Below are 16,351 nucleotides of genomic sequence, written 5' to 3'. Positions count from 1 at the left end.
TCAGTTCTTCTCTCCTCTTTCAGCATGGCGTTAGTCTGTACATTCAGGATAAAGAAGGCTTGTCAGCCCTGGATCTTGTGATGAAGGATAGGCCTATCCATGTGGTGTTCAAGAAAACTGGTAAGAAATAAAATAGTCTATTTTGTATTTTGCAATGAGATCTGTTTCACCAGTGTGTACAATATCTCCTGGTTTTAATTGGGTCTTCATAAATTGTGAGATGCCTGATGCTAATGTTGATCATCTGTACAATATTATTGGAATATTTTGTCATGGTCCCTTACTACTTATAATATTAAATGTTTTTAAAGTTCAGTTTTAGATTAAAAAAAAATTCCTCTTCGATTTTTAGATAGAAATAGGAGTTGTTGTTTTTTGAAGTCAATGTGCACAATACTTGTAAATTTACAAGCTTCAGAGAGGATTTTTTTCACTACAGATCCCACGGAAGTCTACACCTGGGGAAACAATATAAATTTTACTTTGGGTCATGGTGGTCAGCAGGGTAGACATCATCCTGAATTGGTGGACCTTTTTCCTCGGAATGGCGTGTATATTAAACAGGTATTCTTAATGTATTACACAGGCACATTTCTTGGTGAGAGGTGTGTAAGGGGGAACAGGTAACCAAGGAGCTATCAAGTGTCGAAGATTTCCGTGGAAAAAACAGTTCTTGGTGCCTTTCCCTCTCTGCCCACCTCCTTACCTCCCTGCAACCCCAATCACCATTACCGAAATTGTGGTTCTCTGTTTTGGTGGGGAGAAGAGGGGGTGTTGTATGATTTGCTTTGGATATGTGGCTTGTGTATCATTAAATACATTCAGAAGCTTGTTACTGCTGTAACTGTTTTGAGCTGCTGCCTTCTTGTGCCACTTCAGTACTGAACTGAAGTGGAATAATAAATATGGTACATGTTTGACTTGGTACATGTTGAATTAAAATTCACCTTGTGTTCAAAGCAGCATACACTGTTAAGTGCATTTCATGTAGCATTTTGTCTCTAATAACTTATTGTGACTTCAGTTTGAGAATATTCGAAAGTTTAAAGTACAACTTGAGCAAACATTCAGGGCAGACAGTCTGTGCTGCAGTCTTAATGTGTTTTCTTTGGCTTTTCTGAGGCAGCATCATGGACCTTAAAACTCAGTCTTTTGAGTTTCTGTTAGCCTGTGGGGCCATGCTTGATCTTACTTTAATAAACTGAAACTGTTGATCTCTTCAAGTAGGTTAAGGCATAATATGTTCAAAGCAAGTATTTTGTGTGTTCCGTGGTTTAACACCGGTATCTTACTTGAATTTTCATGAACGTATCATGTTCATTTTCATGAACATTATTAGAGCAGAACTTCTTCACAAAGTACTTTTGTGTACAAAACACTGGCAGGTGTTTTCATATTATCCAGGAAAATAAGTTTGTCCTATCTTGCCTCTTTCCCACCTATTTTTTTCTCTTTTTTCAGGTGGTACTCTGCAAATTCCACTCCGTGTTCCTTTCCCACAAAGGCCAAGTGTATACATGTGGCCATGGACAAGGAGGGCGCTTGGGTCACGGTGATGAGCAGACATGCTTGGTATGCTGTCTTGTGTTAGTTCTTGGAGTCTAGTATGATGTTTCTTTTATTTCTAACTGCAAGTCTAAAAAGAGAATTAGAGTTTCTATCAGTGGACTTTCAAATTGAGTTTTAAACTATTAATTTTAAACCAAACCCTTTGCTTCCCACCAAGTAACAGAAAAACTTCTCCAGTGGTAGTAGTGAGGTGGCAGAGAGCAGAGGAATGTGCATTCAATTATAGTTTAACTTCAGATAGCTAGATGCTGTGGTCAAGCTTGTGTTTATGGCTGAGTTGATTTAAAGGCCAGCTGATGCCAGATAAGTGGAAACAAACTTTTTTTGGCAGAGAAACAGCAGTACAGTACTGTAAAACTATTGTTGCAGGAAGAGCGATGGTGGGGTTGCTTTTTACTAGACTTAAGTAACTTAAGTGAAACATCACTGGTCGTTTTTATTTGAATAATACATTGTTGCAATGCAGAAAACTAAAATTTGAGAATACTAAGACAATTCCTAGATTTAAGCATCTTATCCTACCTTGTAGTGTGCATTTATCTTGTAGCACAGTAATTCTTAAAAATTTTTAATACCACGTTTCTGGTAGAACTTGATATTCTGTTGCTGAATGCTATAGTAGAGGCTGGAGCTCAAATTTTTTTTTTTTTTTTTTAAATATTTTTTTTAAGAAAGTAATTCTGTTAAATTAGGATTTTTTTCAAGTTGCTTTTTGAAATTGTGATGTTATGTAGATAAAGGAGAAGTCATGTTAGAGTGCGTGAAGACTCAAAGATGCAGAACTGCTTCCTTATCCTGTGAAATTTTATTAGGATAATCCTGTGTTGGAGGGAGATAGCTTTAGATATCTTTAAAACACCACATAATAGTTAATATCTGTTCTGTCCTGAAGATGTAGTTTCAATCTGATTTCAGAACAGGTGGTTTAAAATTCATCTCCCCTGATAGCAAAGGACATTTCCCTGATAGCATTTCATAGGAAAGTATTTCATCTTACTGCACTGGATATGGTTGTTATGTTAATGAGTGTGTTGTGTGTTCAAATGCATTTCAATGACTGTCTGTTGATGTAACTTTAGTGTCATAGATGGCTACTGGTTAATAACAAATCAGTATGCTTTTATATCAACTTTTTTTTCTCCTAATTCAGGTGCCAAGACTTGTGGAAGGGTTAACTGGTCATCAGTGCTCCCAGATAGCTGCAGCTAAGGATCATACTGTTGTTCTGACAGAAGATGGATATGTTTACACATTTGGTTTGAATACTTTCCATCAATTGGGTATTCTTCCTCCTCCTTCTAATTGCAGTGTTCCTAGACAGGTAAAAATAGCATCAGTCAAAGCTTAATTGTTTGGTAGTGCTGTTTTGGTTTTTCTTAACAGATAGTAAAATGTGGAGATTATAAAAATAATTCCTAAACTTTTTCAGCACAGCAGAGTTTAATGTGAGTTCAGATAAATCTTGATTCTGTGTTATCAGACATCTCAGATCTTAACCATGTTCTGATAAATGTCTTAGTTTGTAACCTGAACAATACCAAAATTTGTAGTGTGAAGTACAATATGAGGTACAATTGCCAAAACCATTTTCTTCCCTCTTCCCCAAATTGTTCTGTAGCTGAAGTATTAATAGGTATATGTCACTTGAGAATCATGCTCTTAACTCCTTTTCAATCATTGGATGGTGGCTCTCAGGGTTCGATCATTATGTCCTTTGCTGGAAGCACTGGAGTCAGTGCTGTGGGAAGAGTAGTGGCAGGGAAGAGGGCATATGGGTATCAGCAGCTTAACTATATTTCTATGCCTAAACTTCAAATTTTCTTTTCAAGTAAAGAAGCTTTAACTTCATCTGAAGTAGTACAACATGGCACTATCAGTGTTGTGAAAGTAAAAAAAAAGATCGGCTAAAATGCAACAGGATAGTGTTTTGGGATACCATGTGTTCTTCAGTAGTGTAATGACGGCTGTATATCCACAGTATTTGTTTTGATTTTATCATGTTAATCTGGTAAAGTCAAGTTAAATGTAATATGTGGAATTAATAATGTAATATTCTGCAGTGTGTTTAGGCCATTAGGGCTTGCAGGTTTAAAATTCAGCTGACATTTTGCAGTGCCTGAGTCTTCTGTGGCTGTACTTTACATGTCCTGTTCAGTCTTGTTCAGCATCTTGCTTATGAAGACAGCCTAAGGAGACTTGATTCCAGTTCTGATTAGATAATGCAAGAAGTTTAGTTCTTTTTGTCTTACTGCAATAGTGTCCCACTTGACAAACTTCTGAAATAACCTGATTTATTAGACTGTATGTGGATTGATGTTAGTGCTTTGTTCTTAGTGGCTTTACAAGTTAAATATTGTCAGAAGTTTGTACATGTGAAATTCACCTGTTTCTACTTAATATTAAGATGTACTTTGGATTTGTGCTTAGGTTCAGGCAAAAAACCTGAAAGGTAGAATGGTGATTGGAGTGGCTGCAGGCAGATTTCATACTGTGCTGTGGACTAAGGAAGCAGTGTATACCATGGGGCTGAATGGCGGCCAACTAGGTAAGGTAGAAGCGTTCTGAAAGTAAAACCCAGCCATTGAAAGATGTTGTTCATGCTTAACCTGTCATCTGCTTCTTAGAACAGAAGCTGGGGTAAAGATCTTTTCTCTCTCATCTTTTTTTTTTTTAACCAATCTGATGACATTATCCCTTCACACTTCTTTCAAAGAATATATTTCATTCCTACCAGTTACTTTCTTATTTTGAGATGATAGGAGCTAGTCAGATTGAGCTCTCATTTGAACTCTTTATAACTTCTAACGTCTATCTATCTTGTGTGGTCCTGCGACTAGAGACTTTGAGGAAACAATGTTGCTGTTTGTGTTGGAAATTGCTCCAAGGCATATCTCCTTCCAGCAATCTGGCTGGCACTGCCTTTAATAAATTATAAACTAGCCTTCAGCCCTCCTGCCTTTGTCCTTCTTTCATCAAACACTGTACACATGCTACTGATAACTTTTTCCATGCTAACTTTTTTTAAAATGAAAATACTTGCCTGTATCTAGATTTTTTTCAGCAATACCATTATCAGAGTCTTCAATTAACTCTGTCTTACTCTGAAGTCAAGAAAGAACCTTTTAAAAATATATTACCAACTAGTGAACTTGATTTATTGTATGACTGAGGCATTTTAATTGCTTTTATCTTTTTTAATAAACAGGTATTGCTATATTGGTTTGAATTTGCATTTTTGCAGTTTTGGGTTTATATGGAAACAAAACTGTTAGCTATCTCTGGTACTTAATCTGCATCAGCTCTGGCCTTAGGTTCCAGCTCTTTTTGTGTTTCTATGTCAAAGTGTGAAAGGTATGTGAAAAAACTTGTCTTTGTCAGAGAAATACCTTACTAATGAATATCTTCTTGTTTGTTTTTGCCTTTTTTTTTTTTTTTTTTTTTTAATATGCACCCATCATATAAGCTTTTTTTTGTGATTGCTTGTGTTTTTGGGATTATTCTGGCTAGCATGTGGCCCAGTACAGTACCGTAGAGAGACAGTAATTGAATCTTACATGATATTAGCTGTGTCAGCTGGGCGCTATGGTAGACCTGTGGTGGCAAACCTTGCCCCCATAAGATGTTTGAGCATAGCCCTACATTGTCCTGTGGCAGAGTTGCTGCCAGCTGTAGAGGCAGCTCTGCTGCTTGCTTCTTGGTATCTGTACCCTGCTCTGCTCTGTGCTGCAGGCATGAGTGCCCTGCCCATAAAACAGGACTATGCAGTGCATAAGATTCCTGATATTAGGCTTCTTGTTGCAACACAGCAGCAATGGCCTGTTTTTGTTCTATTTTTTTAAATGTTTTTATTTTATTTTTTCAAAGACCTTGCATTACAGCTCTAACTTCTTCTGTTTCATGTAACTGCTGCCTTTGTGCTTACCTGCAGTTACAGTAATTTTTTTGACAAGCTTATTTTTTTGTCTTCTATTGTCCAAAACAGTAGTTTATGCCAGTGTTACGGTGTTTCTTTCTACTGCCTTGAATTTTCAAATGATGAAATAATTTTTTTTAATTAAAGCAGCAGCACCTCATTAAATAGTTTCCCTGTAGAATATGCCTTACTTAATTTTTATGTATCAGGTCTTGGTTTTTGGGTGTTTGTAGTGAACTAACAAGTAGATGTGGTCTCATCTGTCTGAATATTTTGAAGACACATTATCCAACTACCTAAAAAATCTTTTGGAATTTAAAGGTTCTTCAAAGTAGTGTCATAAAGTATCCCTTAAGTGCACAGTGTGTGGAATGGCAAATAATTTTTGGGGGTGTGTTGTATTTTCTAGGTTATCTGCTGGATCCCAATGGAGAAAAATGTATAACTGCACCTCGCCAGGTCTCTGCTCTACACCATAAAGACATCTCTGTATCCCTGGTCTCTGCAAGTGATGGCGCTACAGTATGTGTTACTGAAAGAGGAGATATTTATTTACTTGCAGACTATCAGTGCAAAAAGATAGCTTCAAAGTATGTGTTGCTTTTCTAATTTGTCATGAAGAACAATAGGGGAAGATTTCACTGTAGTTGTATACTTGCAAGCTATTTTAAAGATTTTTGCGTATAAAGTGCAGAAAATACAGTGGTGCCCTGTGTTTTCTTCATTTGTAGTTCTTTCATATGAACTAGGGCTATTGTTTTTGTTTGTTTCTTCATTTGTTTTTTTGGTTTTTTATTACAAGAGGCTAAGGTGCCACTTGCTGTTTACCAAAGATATTTAAAAAAACACATTAGGAGTAAGTGTCTTGTGCCATCAGTTTAAAAACATTGAAACTGGTAGTTTTTTCTTCCTCTGTTACCCTGAATTTGTCTAAGTGCACCTTGGTAGAGACATTGAAGATCTGCTGTTCTGTTTATTTATGTTTTTATGATTTTGAGTCAGTAATTTGAGGTCTGAATTTCCTAATTAATGTGTAGATATAGTATGTTATAAAGAGTAATTTAGGTTGCAAGGAGGACGTTGTGAAATCATCTGGTTTATATACTAAAACCAGGTTATAAAACCTGTAGAAGAAGCTGGATTCTTAACTCATGAAAATATTTAATCCTGTTCTCTTTTACTTACTTTGCAATTACAGAAGAGATTTTTTTTAGATTTGATTTTGCCCAGTTAACTCCTCCCTAGTTTTTGAGCTTCGCTTCAAATTCTAACAATATTTATTGACATATTATAGCTTAATGATTACCTTATACTTTATGTCTACATGGCTGTAAGTGAAGGTGTTGATACTTGTAAAAGCTTAATGCCATGTCCTGTGCTCTTATATTAAGCAACTGAGAAAAGATAACGAGTATGATTTTGATCAGCTAACCGAGACCTAGCAAACCTCTGAGAAATGACCTGCTGGGATAGGATAGACGTTTTGATACAAACACCTGAATAAATTTCTGTATTGATGAAATCAAAGCTCTATCATCTGCCGATTTTCACTCATGGAATTTTCTGAAGAACTTACGGATATGCAATGTGATATACTTAAAAACAAGCAAAAATTATAGTCTGCTGTAATATTAGCAGTTATGTTAATACTACCAGTAGGATGAAACGAAACATAAGTGATTTTTCAGTGGCACTGCCTCAACTTTTTTACTGCTTGTCTAAGTGAAAAAGATAACTGTCATAGAACTAACATTAAGTACACAATAGGGAAATACTAATTTAACCTTTTGTATTCTTTCAGACAGCTGAACCTTAAAAAAGTTCTTGTCAGTGGGGGATATTTGGAATATAAAGTAGATACCCAGCATCTTAAAGAAAATGGGGGTCAAAAGACTTGCATTCTGGCACTGGATGAAGCTGGAAGAGTAAGTTGTCATAATTATAATTATACAGCAGGCTGCATAGTGATTAATCAAACTTTAAACATAAGACAGGACAAAATAATGCATAAAAATAACCAGTTTCACAGAATCATAGAGTATGGTGAGTTGGAAGGGACCAAGGATTCTTGGCCACAAGAATCAGCAAGTCCATCTGCTGGCCCTGAGCAGGACCATCCCCAAGAGTCACACCAGGTGCGTGACAGCACTGCCTAAATGCCTCTTGAACTCTGTCATGGTTTGTGCTGTGACTCCTTTCCTGGAACCTGTTCCAGTGCCCAGCCACCCTCTGGATGAAGAATCTTTTTGCAGTAAACCTCCCCTGACAAATTCAGGCCATCCCCTCAGGTCCTCTCACTGGTCACCACAGATGAAGTTGTAACTGCAGTGAGATCTCCTCTCAGTCTCCTCTTCTCCAGGCTGAACAGACCCAGTGCCCTCAGCTGCTCCTCATGCAGCTTCCCCTCAAGGTCCTTCACCATCTTTGTTGCCCTCCTTTGGACACTCTCTGATAGTTCAATGTCTTGTTTACACTGTGGCACCCAAACCTGTCCCCAGCACTGGAGGTGGGGCTGCCCCAGTGCAGAGCAGAGTGGGACAATCCCCTCCCTTGCCTGGCCGGTGATGCTGGGCCTGATGTACCCCAGGACAGGGTTGGCCCTCCTGGCTGCCAGGCCACTGCTGTTTCATATCCAACCTTCCACTGACCAAGATCCCCAGGTGCTGCTTTCCACCATCTCATTCCCCAGTCTGTCTGTACACCCAGGGCTGGTGTGTTCCAGGTGCAGAATCCTGCACTTTGCCTTGTTGAACTTTATGTGGTTGCCCAGCCTTCCATTTGTCAAGGCAGGGAGACTTCTGCCCTGGAGGGAGTCAGCAGCTCCTCCCAGTTTTGTATGGTCTGTGAACTTGCTCAGTATCTCTTCCAGCACTGCCTCCAAGTAATTTATGAAGATGCTGAAGGGCACAGGGCTGAGGAGCCTTGTGGAACAACCCCAGGGTTGCACAGGTCAGCACTCTGATGTCACCCCGTTCACTGTAACCCTTTCTGTCCAACTCAGGAGCCAGTTGCTCATGAGTTGCTCATGCCACATCCCATGATGTGTTTATCCAGCTGTGTGCTGGACATTTTGTGCTGGACATTTTGTGAAGGATCGTGTGGGAAACAGTGTAGAAAGCTTTACTGAAAGCCAAAAAGATTACATCAGCTGGCTTCCCTTGGTCAGCTAGGTGGGTTACCTTGTCATCAAAGAAAGTCAGGTTTGATAAACAGAACTTCCCCCTCATGAAGCTGGCTGTCACCAATGACTCTGTTATCTTTCAGGTGTTTTTCAACACCTTCCAGAATAATCTTCTCCACAACTTTACCAGACACTCTAGTGACACTGACAGACTGTAAAGTGTGGGGTTCTCCTTCTTGCTCTTCTTGAGAACTGATTCATCAGTAGCTGGGACCTCTCTAGATTTCTAAGACCGCTCAAAAATCTTCAAGAGAGGCTTTGGGATGACATCAGCTAGTGCTTTAAGGATTCTTGGATGAATCCCACCAGGCCCCATAGCTTTGTAGGGATTGATTTGGAGCAGCAGATCCCACAGTTTCAGGGTTGACTGGGAATTGATCATTCTCACAGTCATGGTCCTCCAGTTCAGGGCACTGAGGTCCCCTTGTTGAAGACAGAGGCGAAGAGTGTGTTAAACACCTGCACCACCTGTTCTATGTCCCTGTTTGTCAGGTGACCATCCTCACCCTGTAGTGGGCTGATGTTACTCTTCCACTGCTTATTAATTAATATATTTGAAAAAGCTGTTTTTATTGTTCCCCAGTCAATTTGTTTCTGTAGAGCTGCTGGTGATTTTTTTGTATTAGGGCCATGGGAAGATTACAAAAGTAATGTACAGTAGTTTATTTTTAAATGTATGTGATTCAGGTTCTTTTTATTGGTGTTTCTTTTTTTTTCTTCCCATCTCTTCATCCCACCTTTACACTTGTCAGAAGTAGTTTATGAACTTGTATTTTAGAGCCTTTGCTGAAACAAGGCTGTTTTTTAGATGAAATGTCCCATTTATTGTCAAAATGTTGCTCCTAAACCTGGTGAATCATTTAGTATTTAAGTGTAGATGCCCTGTTGTATTAGAATTGGAGTGCTATGGTGAATTTATTGTTTTCTTCCCTTAATCTAAATACTGGTTTACAGGACCCTACAAAATGCCTTTTCTTGATCTGCTCGCTGAGAGATCTCAACCTTTACTGCCATCTAGTGGTGTTTACAAAGAAGCTTTTCCTACTGAAATGCCTTCTTAAACAGTGTTAAAAATGGAGCTTGTATGTCAAAATAAGGGGCAATGTGGTTATTTCCTTTTCTTTCCTTGCATTTGGCTGTATTATGTTTTGAGATGATCTTTTCATTAGGTCATCAGTTGTCTCAGAGATTATCAACTTCCAATTCAGTATTTGATCATGTAAAGTGTAGCCTCTAGCGTCTGTAGTATTGGTAATGCCCCTTCTACATCTTTGGGACATTGCTTTAGCAGTAAGATACTCCTTGATCTTCCTGCATCAGAGGAACAAGTTCCATGTACATTTCATATCTTTCCGTGTAGAATACTGACAAGTACTGGGATCTTTAGTGTTTTCAGGCATTAGAAATTACTGAGTAAGGAGAGGGATGGGATCTTAACACTTGTATTGCCTAAATCAGTGCTTCCTGGTCTGGCTTGATTGCACTTTCTTTAAGGGAGTTCTGTTTAGCCTAGAAAATAAAAGTTACATGGGGAATCTTGTATATCCATGCTTGAAGAGAAGATGTAAAGAAGATAGAACCCGGCTGTTTCCAGTGGTGCCCAGAGCCAGTACCAGAGGCTGTGGGCACAAACTGAAATAGAGGAGGCTCTGTCTGAATATTGGGACCACCTAACTAAGGGTGGTCCAGTGCTGCCACATATTGCCAATTAAGGTTGTGAAATCACTATCCTTGGAAATACTCAAAAGCTGTCTGGATATGTCCTGGGCAGCTGGCTCTGGGTGGTCCTGCTTTTGAGCACGGGGTTGGACTATACAACTTCCAGAGATCCCTTTCAATTTCAGCCATTCTGTGATTTGTAGGACTCAAGACAGGGGAAAGGAAATAGGTTACTCAAATTCTTCTGTCCCCTTCTTACGTAGGTGCTAACAGACCTGTGCAGGTCCTTCAGTGGGAGAAAATGAAGGCCTGACTTTGGCACTAATAATGCCACATTTGGGCTTTACCTTGCTTGGGACTGTCTTTCAGACATGTACCTTATTGGGGTCTTGCTGTTCATGCAGTGCTTCATATTCCTGAGGGTTTTGAAGTTTGTGTTTGATTGTGACCTCCATTCCAAACCTTGACTGGTACAGAGAAATTAGAGATTTGTGTCAAACAATTACCAGGAAATGGTTTAAATTTACAGTGTGCTAGCTTTGACTTTTGTCTGATTTATAAGCAAACCAGTTGGACAAATCTGTAAATTAGGAATTAGATAAAACTTGTTTCTTGACTTGACACCTTTTACTGTTCTTGTTGAGATGTCAGTAAAACCTGTCCTATAGATAACTGCTGTGGAGATATTTGAGTATTTGGAGAAGCTTTTGGAATGCTCTTTATGAGCAAATGGATCTTGATATCATGATAGATTTTCCCTGTTTTACTTGTGGATTCTCTCTGATAGAGGCTTAAAACACTTTACCCTAAAATTTTGAAGAATGTCTCCTTTATGCAATTTTGAGACGGCATATTCTTGTGTTTAAAAAAGTAGTGTGTAATATGTAACTGCTTCTAAATGATATGAAGATTTTCCCTTTTAAAAAAAAATTGATATTATAGGTGTTTTGTTGGAAGTCATCTAACAACTCCATGAAGCAGTGTCGTTGGGTGTATGGCCGGCAAGTCTTCATGTCTGACGTTGCCTTGAATGGGAATGAAATAATGTTTGTCACACATGATGGTGAAGCCTTTACAGGGAAATGGCTGGAAGAAGGGAAAAAAAGCTCAAACAAAAAAGGTTAGCTGTGATTTCTTAGTGGTTTTTAAGCACTTTTAAATCAGTAAAAAAATTTAATTGAATCTTTACAGTCTCTAAGAGTATAATGTGGTGAGTTTTTTTCCTCTGTGACTGACAGTTTTTAGCATTGACTGCTACTGTACTCTTTCCTCAGTAATACTAAGATTTACTTTGCGTCAGTTAACCTTTAGGTAGAGATTTCTAGGAAGAAAAGTACTTCTGAAGAATAATAGTAGCACATAATAGGTCTGGTGTAATGATCTTGTCACATATTAGATGATGAGTCCTTAGACAATTGGTATTGAGCAAAAGAAGGAGCATATATTTGCTTGCACTGCTGGGTCTGTGAAACCTGTTTGCCAGTCCCTTATCTGGGCACAATTCAGGGTCCAAAGCAAGTTCCACCTTATTAACTTGGCTCATATTGCTGAAAGTAGGTTCTGATGGTTTGGTTTTGTGTGAAGAGCATACCTGTCTCATGCAGGAAAGATTTTAAGTGAAACTGTCAGCTCTTCTCCTGTATATTCTGTAAATAAGCAAGCTGAAGCCTTCAGCGTGGTTTAGCCTTATTCAATTACTCCATCAATGGACATAGAGAAGTCATAGTCTTGCCTTTTTGTTCTGTTAGTTGTATTGTAATTAGCAAGATCTTTCTATGATGTGTATTCACTTTTTTTATGACAGAACTTGTATCAGGCCTTCAGCATCCTTCAGGTGATGTGTCTTATGAACATGAAACAACCAGTGTGTATGAGAGAATTCGACTTCAGAAGCTGACTTTTGTCCATCGAGCTGTCAGTATTGCCACCGATCCTAGTGGCTGCAATTTTGCTGTATTACAGTCAGATCCTAAAACCAGGTATATTTAAGATAACAACAGCTGTAATTTTTCCTTTTTTTTTTTGTGTGTGATTGCGATGGAATAGTTCTTTTCCAAACTGTTTTTTGACTCATACAGAATTCACAGTAAATACAGTTATCCATACTGCTAGAGAATAGTGCTTTGTTAGTATTTGTGTTAAAGTTATCCAAAGGCCTCAGCTTATGTGTTTGCATAATAATAGACAGTATTGATGTTTTATCTGAAGTGTTTAGGCAAGCATTTGCCATGTATTTCCCAATACAGTTGGATTTCTAAATACTGTAGAAAAATCACCCCTTCAGTGATCACCAATAATCAGCTTTTAAATAAAAGTGACAAGTGAATTTTTATTTGTTTGGAAAGAAATGTATAAAGTAAAATAAATAAATAGAATACTGGGCTATGTTTCTTGTGCTCTCCTAATGGTTTCCAACATTTATAAGTAGCTACACATTAGCTTTTTTTCCTTATTGCTTTAGTTTATAATATAAAATACAGCAAGTATTTCTGTGTTTTCATGTTGGAAAATGAGATGAAGATCAGATAGTTCTGATAATTCTGGTACAATATAAAGGCAAAATACTATAATATACTGAAGCTAGACAGGTCTTATTTATATAGTTTAATTGCCTAAATACCGTATTATTAGTTATTTTTGTAAAGAACAGGACAAGAAATATTGAACAGTGCAACAATGTAAGGAAAAAACCAAAGAAACCAAATGGAAACATCATTATCCTCCTCATTCTTTTCGTACTCATTCTATGTAAAATGGGATGAAGGTTGTAAATAGTGTTTATGGATTTAATTTTGTTCTAGTCTCTATGAAATTCCAAGTGTGTCACTATCAAGTTTTGGAATGGATTTTGGCAAACTGTTAGATGAAACAGATGAAATGGACAGCATCCATGATGTGACATTCCAGATTGGCACAAGAATGTACCCCGTGCACAAGTACATCTTGGCTGTACGCTCCGACTTCTTCAAGAAGCTCTTTGTTTCTGGTGACAACCAAGTAGACACTCCAGACATCTACCGGAAAGATGAGGATGCTGTTGGGTGTGATCTCTATGTAATTGAGGAGCTCCATCCAGATCTGTTTGCAAACCTTCTGCAGTTCATATACACTGATACTTGTGATCTTTTGACTCATGGTTATAAGCCAAAAATCTCATATAAAGAAAAATCAGATGAATATCAGGATACTTTAATTTCTAATCTCAGCAAAATGAGCTTTGATGAAAATGTCAATGGAAAATCTGCATTTGAGATTTATAGAAATAATCAAGTACAAGTTATAAATGAAAAACAGAAGAGCAAATCTAAAAAAGGCAAAGCTGGTGATGAAGCTAACCTCATTAAAATGTTGCAAAGTGCAGCAAAGAAGTTTGGGCTCAGCAATTTAAGTGGAAGGTACGTGAAAGGAAATGCATTTCTACTTTGATGAGCTCTCCATTGAGTTTTTTTTATGTAAGCTTATCTGACTTTAGTTGTTATGATAATAGTGGAAATTAGGACACTGATGTTAGAATAGAAACTAGGGGGAGATGATGAGGGGATCCTACTTGGGAACTGACTGGGCTAATTTCCAGTACACATAAGAGTTTCAGGTTGGTGGTTGGTGAGCTATTCCATCACTGTTTGGGCATCACTTGTTTTGTATCTGCTCATTTTCTTAGCATTATTATTATTTTCCATTCTTTTTCTGCCCTATTAAAACTGTCTATCTCAACCCACAAATTTTACTATTTTTTCCCCAATTCTCTCCCCCATCCTGCTGGTGGGTGGCAAGGGCAAACTGAGTGAGTGAGTGAGTAACTGTGTGATCTTTAGCCAGACAAGTTAAACCATGACAGTATCCTCTAAGGCATGAGCTCTGTGGGATTTGATATCTGATATAAATCATCTGACTTTCCAAAAAGGCTGTCATAAAACATCAGTACTTGTTGTCTGAGAGACAGCTGATCTGAGTTTTGGACTGTATAATTTCTGTACTGTGGTCTGTAGTCTAGCAGCTTTTCCACAGCCTTCAAACATGTTTCGTATAAAACAGCACAAAGTGAAGTTAAATTCTTGTTCAACTGATGTAACTTTTATGTTACATAGGGAAACAAATGGAATTGAGATCAAATATCTCTGTAGAACTGCATTAATCAGTTGGAGTTTTTTTTCTTCATTTGTCCTTTCAAAAGAAGAAAATGAGCTTTTTTCAGGGCAGTTTTCTTCACTGCACTTCTTGCATGCACAACCAAGATGTGAAGCTGCTGCTAAAACTGAGTTCCTAAGTAACATTTCCATAGTAAAGTACTTTGCCTTTAAAGGTGTATTGCTTTGTAATCCACCAGCAGCACTCCTATATCTTTACCGTCCTATTTACAAGCCTCCTTGATGAATTAGGATGCTAAAAAAGCCTGTGCCGAAACTTGCATCTCTTCCCAACCACTGTCCTTGCTCAGTTTATTGACTGGTAGTGACAAGTATTTAACTTCTAGTGTTTTTGATCCCATGGTATTGAACTTCGGCCTTAACTGTACAGTGTAGCTTTTATCTAAGATAATGAATACATACCTAAAATGTGGAAAGAATGTCAATTACATTTTACATCTGCCTTGAAGACTTTTCAAGTAACAACTGGCCCACCCTTTCTATTTTTGTATGATGATTCATTTTCATATTCACAATATGCGCCCACTGAAGTTCTGTTGCTTTTTGAAACTGTTCTTAATTATTTGAACTGTATAACAATTGTATTGCTGATTAATAATGTTAATAATTTGCAGGTTGGATGGAGTCAGGTTGGAAAATGGGAAAATTAACGTTGTCAACAAGAAGAATGGGAACAAACCGAAGTTAAATCAGAAGAAATGGTAATTTTTTAAAATCAAGTTTCCCCTACTACACCATTTTCCTCTTACATCATCTCTTTACCTGTTAAGTAAGGGCTAAGGTTGATCTAACTGAATTTTAACTTCTGATAGGCAGTTGTTACTGAGTTACTTCCAAACTACCATAGTAACTCAGGTTTGGAAGTTTTCTGTAGATTTAGACTTGGTCTGTAAATTAGTAATTTGGGATAGATTATGTGTGGTGTATCTTTGTTTATTTTTACTGTATCCTAATGTGTTCTGTGGATTAAGTGTCACAGAATGCTAATGCCAGGAGAACTGTTATGGGTAGTCCAGTCAAAAACACTTTGACTTCTGTAAATCTGCTTTCTGTAACAATAAGACTACATGGATTGGAAATAAGCAAATGCACGGTATGTTTTCTAATTTGCTTTTAGCTAAGTGATATTTGATTTTTAATTCCATTGATGTGATTGAGTTACTTATGCCTAAAGTCCTGAATAGTCTATTTACACAGGAAAAGCAACATTGCATGAAAGTGGCTTTTTCACAGAATTCAGGTTCATTCTTAAAATGCATTATCTAGGCCTGATACTGAAGAAATAGGTAACTTAACTTAGACCATTTAAGATTGATTACAATTAGCCATAAATAATTTATTTAGTTATAGCATTTTTGAAACATTAGTTGACTGTGTTATAAAGGAAATATTTCAGATGGAATTTTTAAAGCTTAACTTTAGACGAAAAAAATCTCACTGGAAAGTATTATGCCTATTCTTTTGGGTACATGTTCTGTGGTATTATTGAAGTTTAGGTGTGTTTTATTTCAAAGGATAAATTCTAACTTGCTAAAGTTAGCATTTATTTGTAGAGTTTACAGCTTGTAGCTCTTCTGAATAGTCACAGTTCTGATGCTATTAAATATCTTCTAGTTCATATCTCTGCGATGTGACCCTGAAATCTTTAGATGGAAAGGAATTCCCGTGTCATAAGTGTGTACTTTGTGCAAGACTTGGTATGTGTGTGTATTTTTTATATATATTTCTATAACGTAAGTTGTATTATCTTTTTTAACTGTCATTTTATTGCATCTTGAACTGAAATGCCTTTCTTTACAGATTATTTTCACAGCATGTTAAGCAGCTCATGGATTGAGGTAAGTTTGCCAAAACCATGTTTGGTGGTTGTTTGTTTTTTTT

The 16,351-nt window shown here is 37.4% G+C and overlaps 1 protein-coding gene across 2 annotated transcripts in view; it reads left to right on the top strand.

Annotated features, from left to right (window-relative positions):
• IBTK (inhibitor of Bruton tyrosine kinase) overlaps nucleotides 1-16,351 on the top strand; it is a 54,377-nt gene that overhangs the window by 11,476 nt on the left and 26,550 nt on the right. For both annotated transcript variants that reach the window (XM_066315072.1, XM_066315071.1), the window contains exons 3-15: nucleotides 24-120; nucleotides 440-564; nucleotides 1,462-1,572; nucleotides 2,720-2,890; nucleotides 3,997-4,114; nucleotides 5,892-6,072; nucleotides 7,284-7,407; nucleotides 11,265-11,442; nucleotides 12,127-12,301; nucleotides 13,124-13,717; nucleotides 15,085-15,171; nucleotides 16,085-16,167; nucleotides 16,271-16,308. In XM_066315072.1, the coding sequence (XP_066171169.1) occupies nucleotides 24-120; nucleotides 440-564; nucleotides 1,462-1,572; nucleotides 2,720-2,890; nucleotides 3,997-4,114; nucleotides 5,892-6,072; nucleotides 7,284-7,407; nucleotides 11,265-11,442; nucleotides 12,127-12,301; nucleotides 13,124-13,717; nucleotides 15,085-15,171; nucleotides 16,085-16,167; nucleotides 16,271-16,308 (2,082 nt within the window). The remainder of the gene's footprint in view (nucleotides 1-23; nucleotides 121-439; nucleotides 565-1,461; nucleotides 1,573-2,719; nucleotides 2,891-3,996; nucleotides 4,115-5,891; nucleotides 6,073-7,283; nucleotides 7,408-11,264; nucleotides 11,443-12,126; nucleotides 12,302-13,123; nucleotides 13,718-15,084; nucleotides 15,172-16,084; nucleotides 16,168-16,270; nucleotides 16,309-16,351) is intronic.

Source organism: Sylvia atricapilla, chromosome 3 (assembly GCF_009819655.1).
Source record: "Sylvia atricapilla isolate bSylAtr1 chromosome 3, bSylAtr1.pri, whole genome shotgun sequence".
Lineage (NCBI taxonomy): Eukaryota > Metazoa > Chordata > Aves > Passeriformes > Sylviidae > Sylvia > Sylvia atricapilla.
The sequence above is the reverse complement of the archived record's forward strand: the minus strand, read 5'-3'. Positions and strand labels throughout refer to the sequence as shown.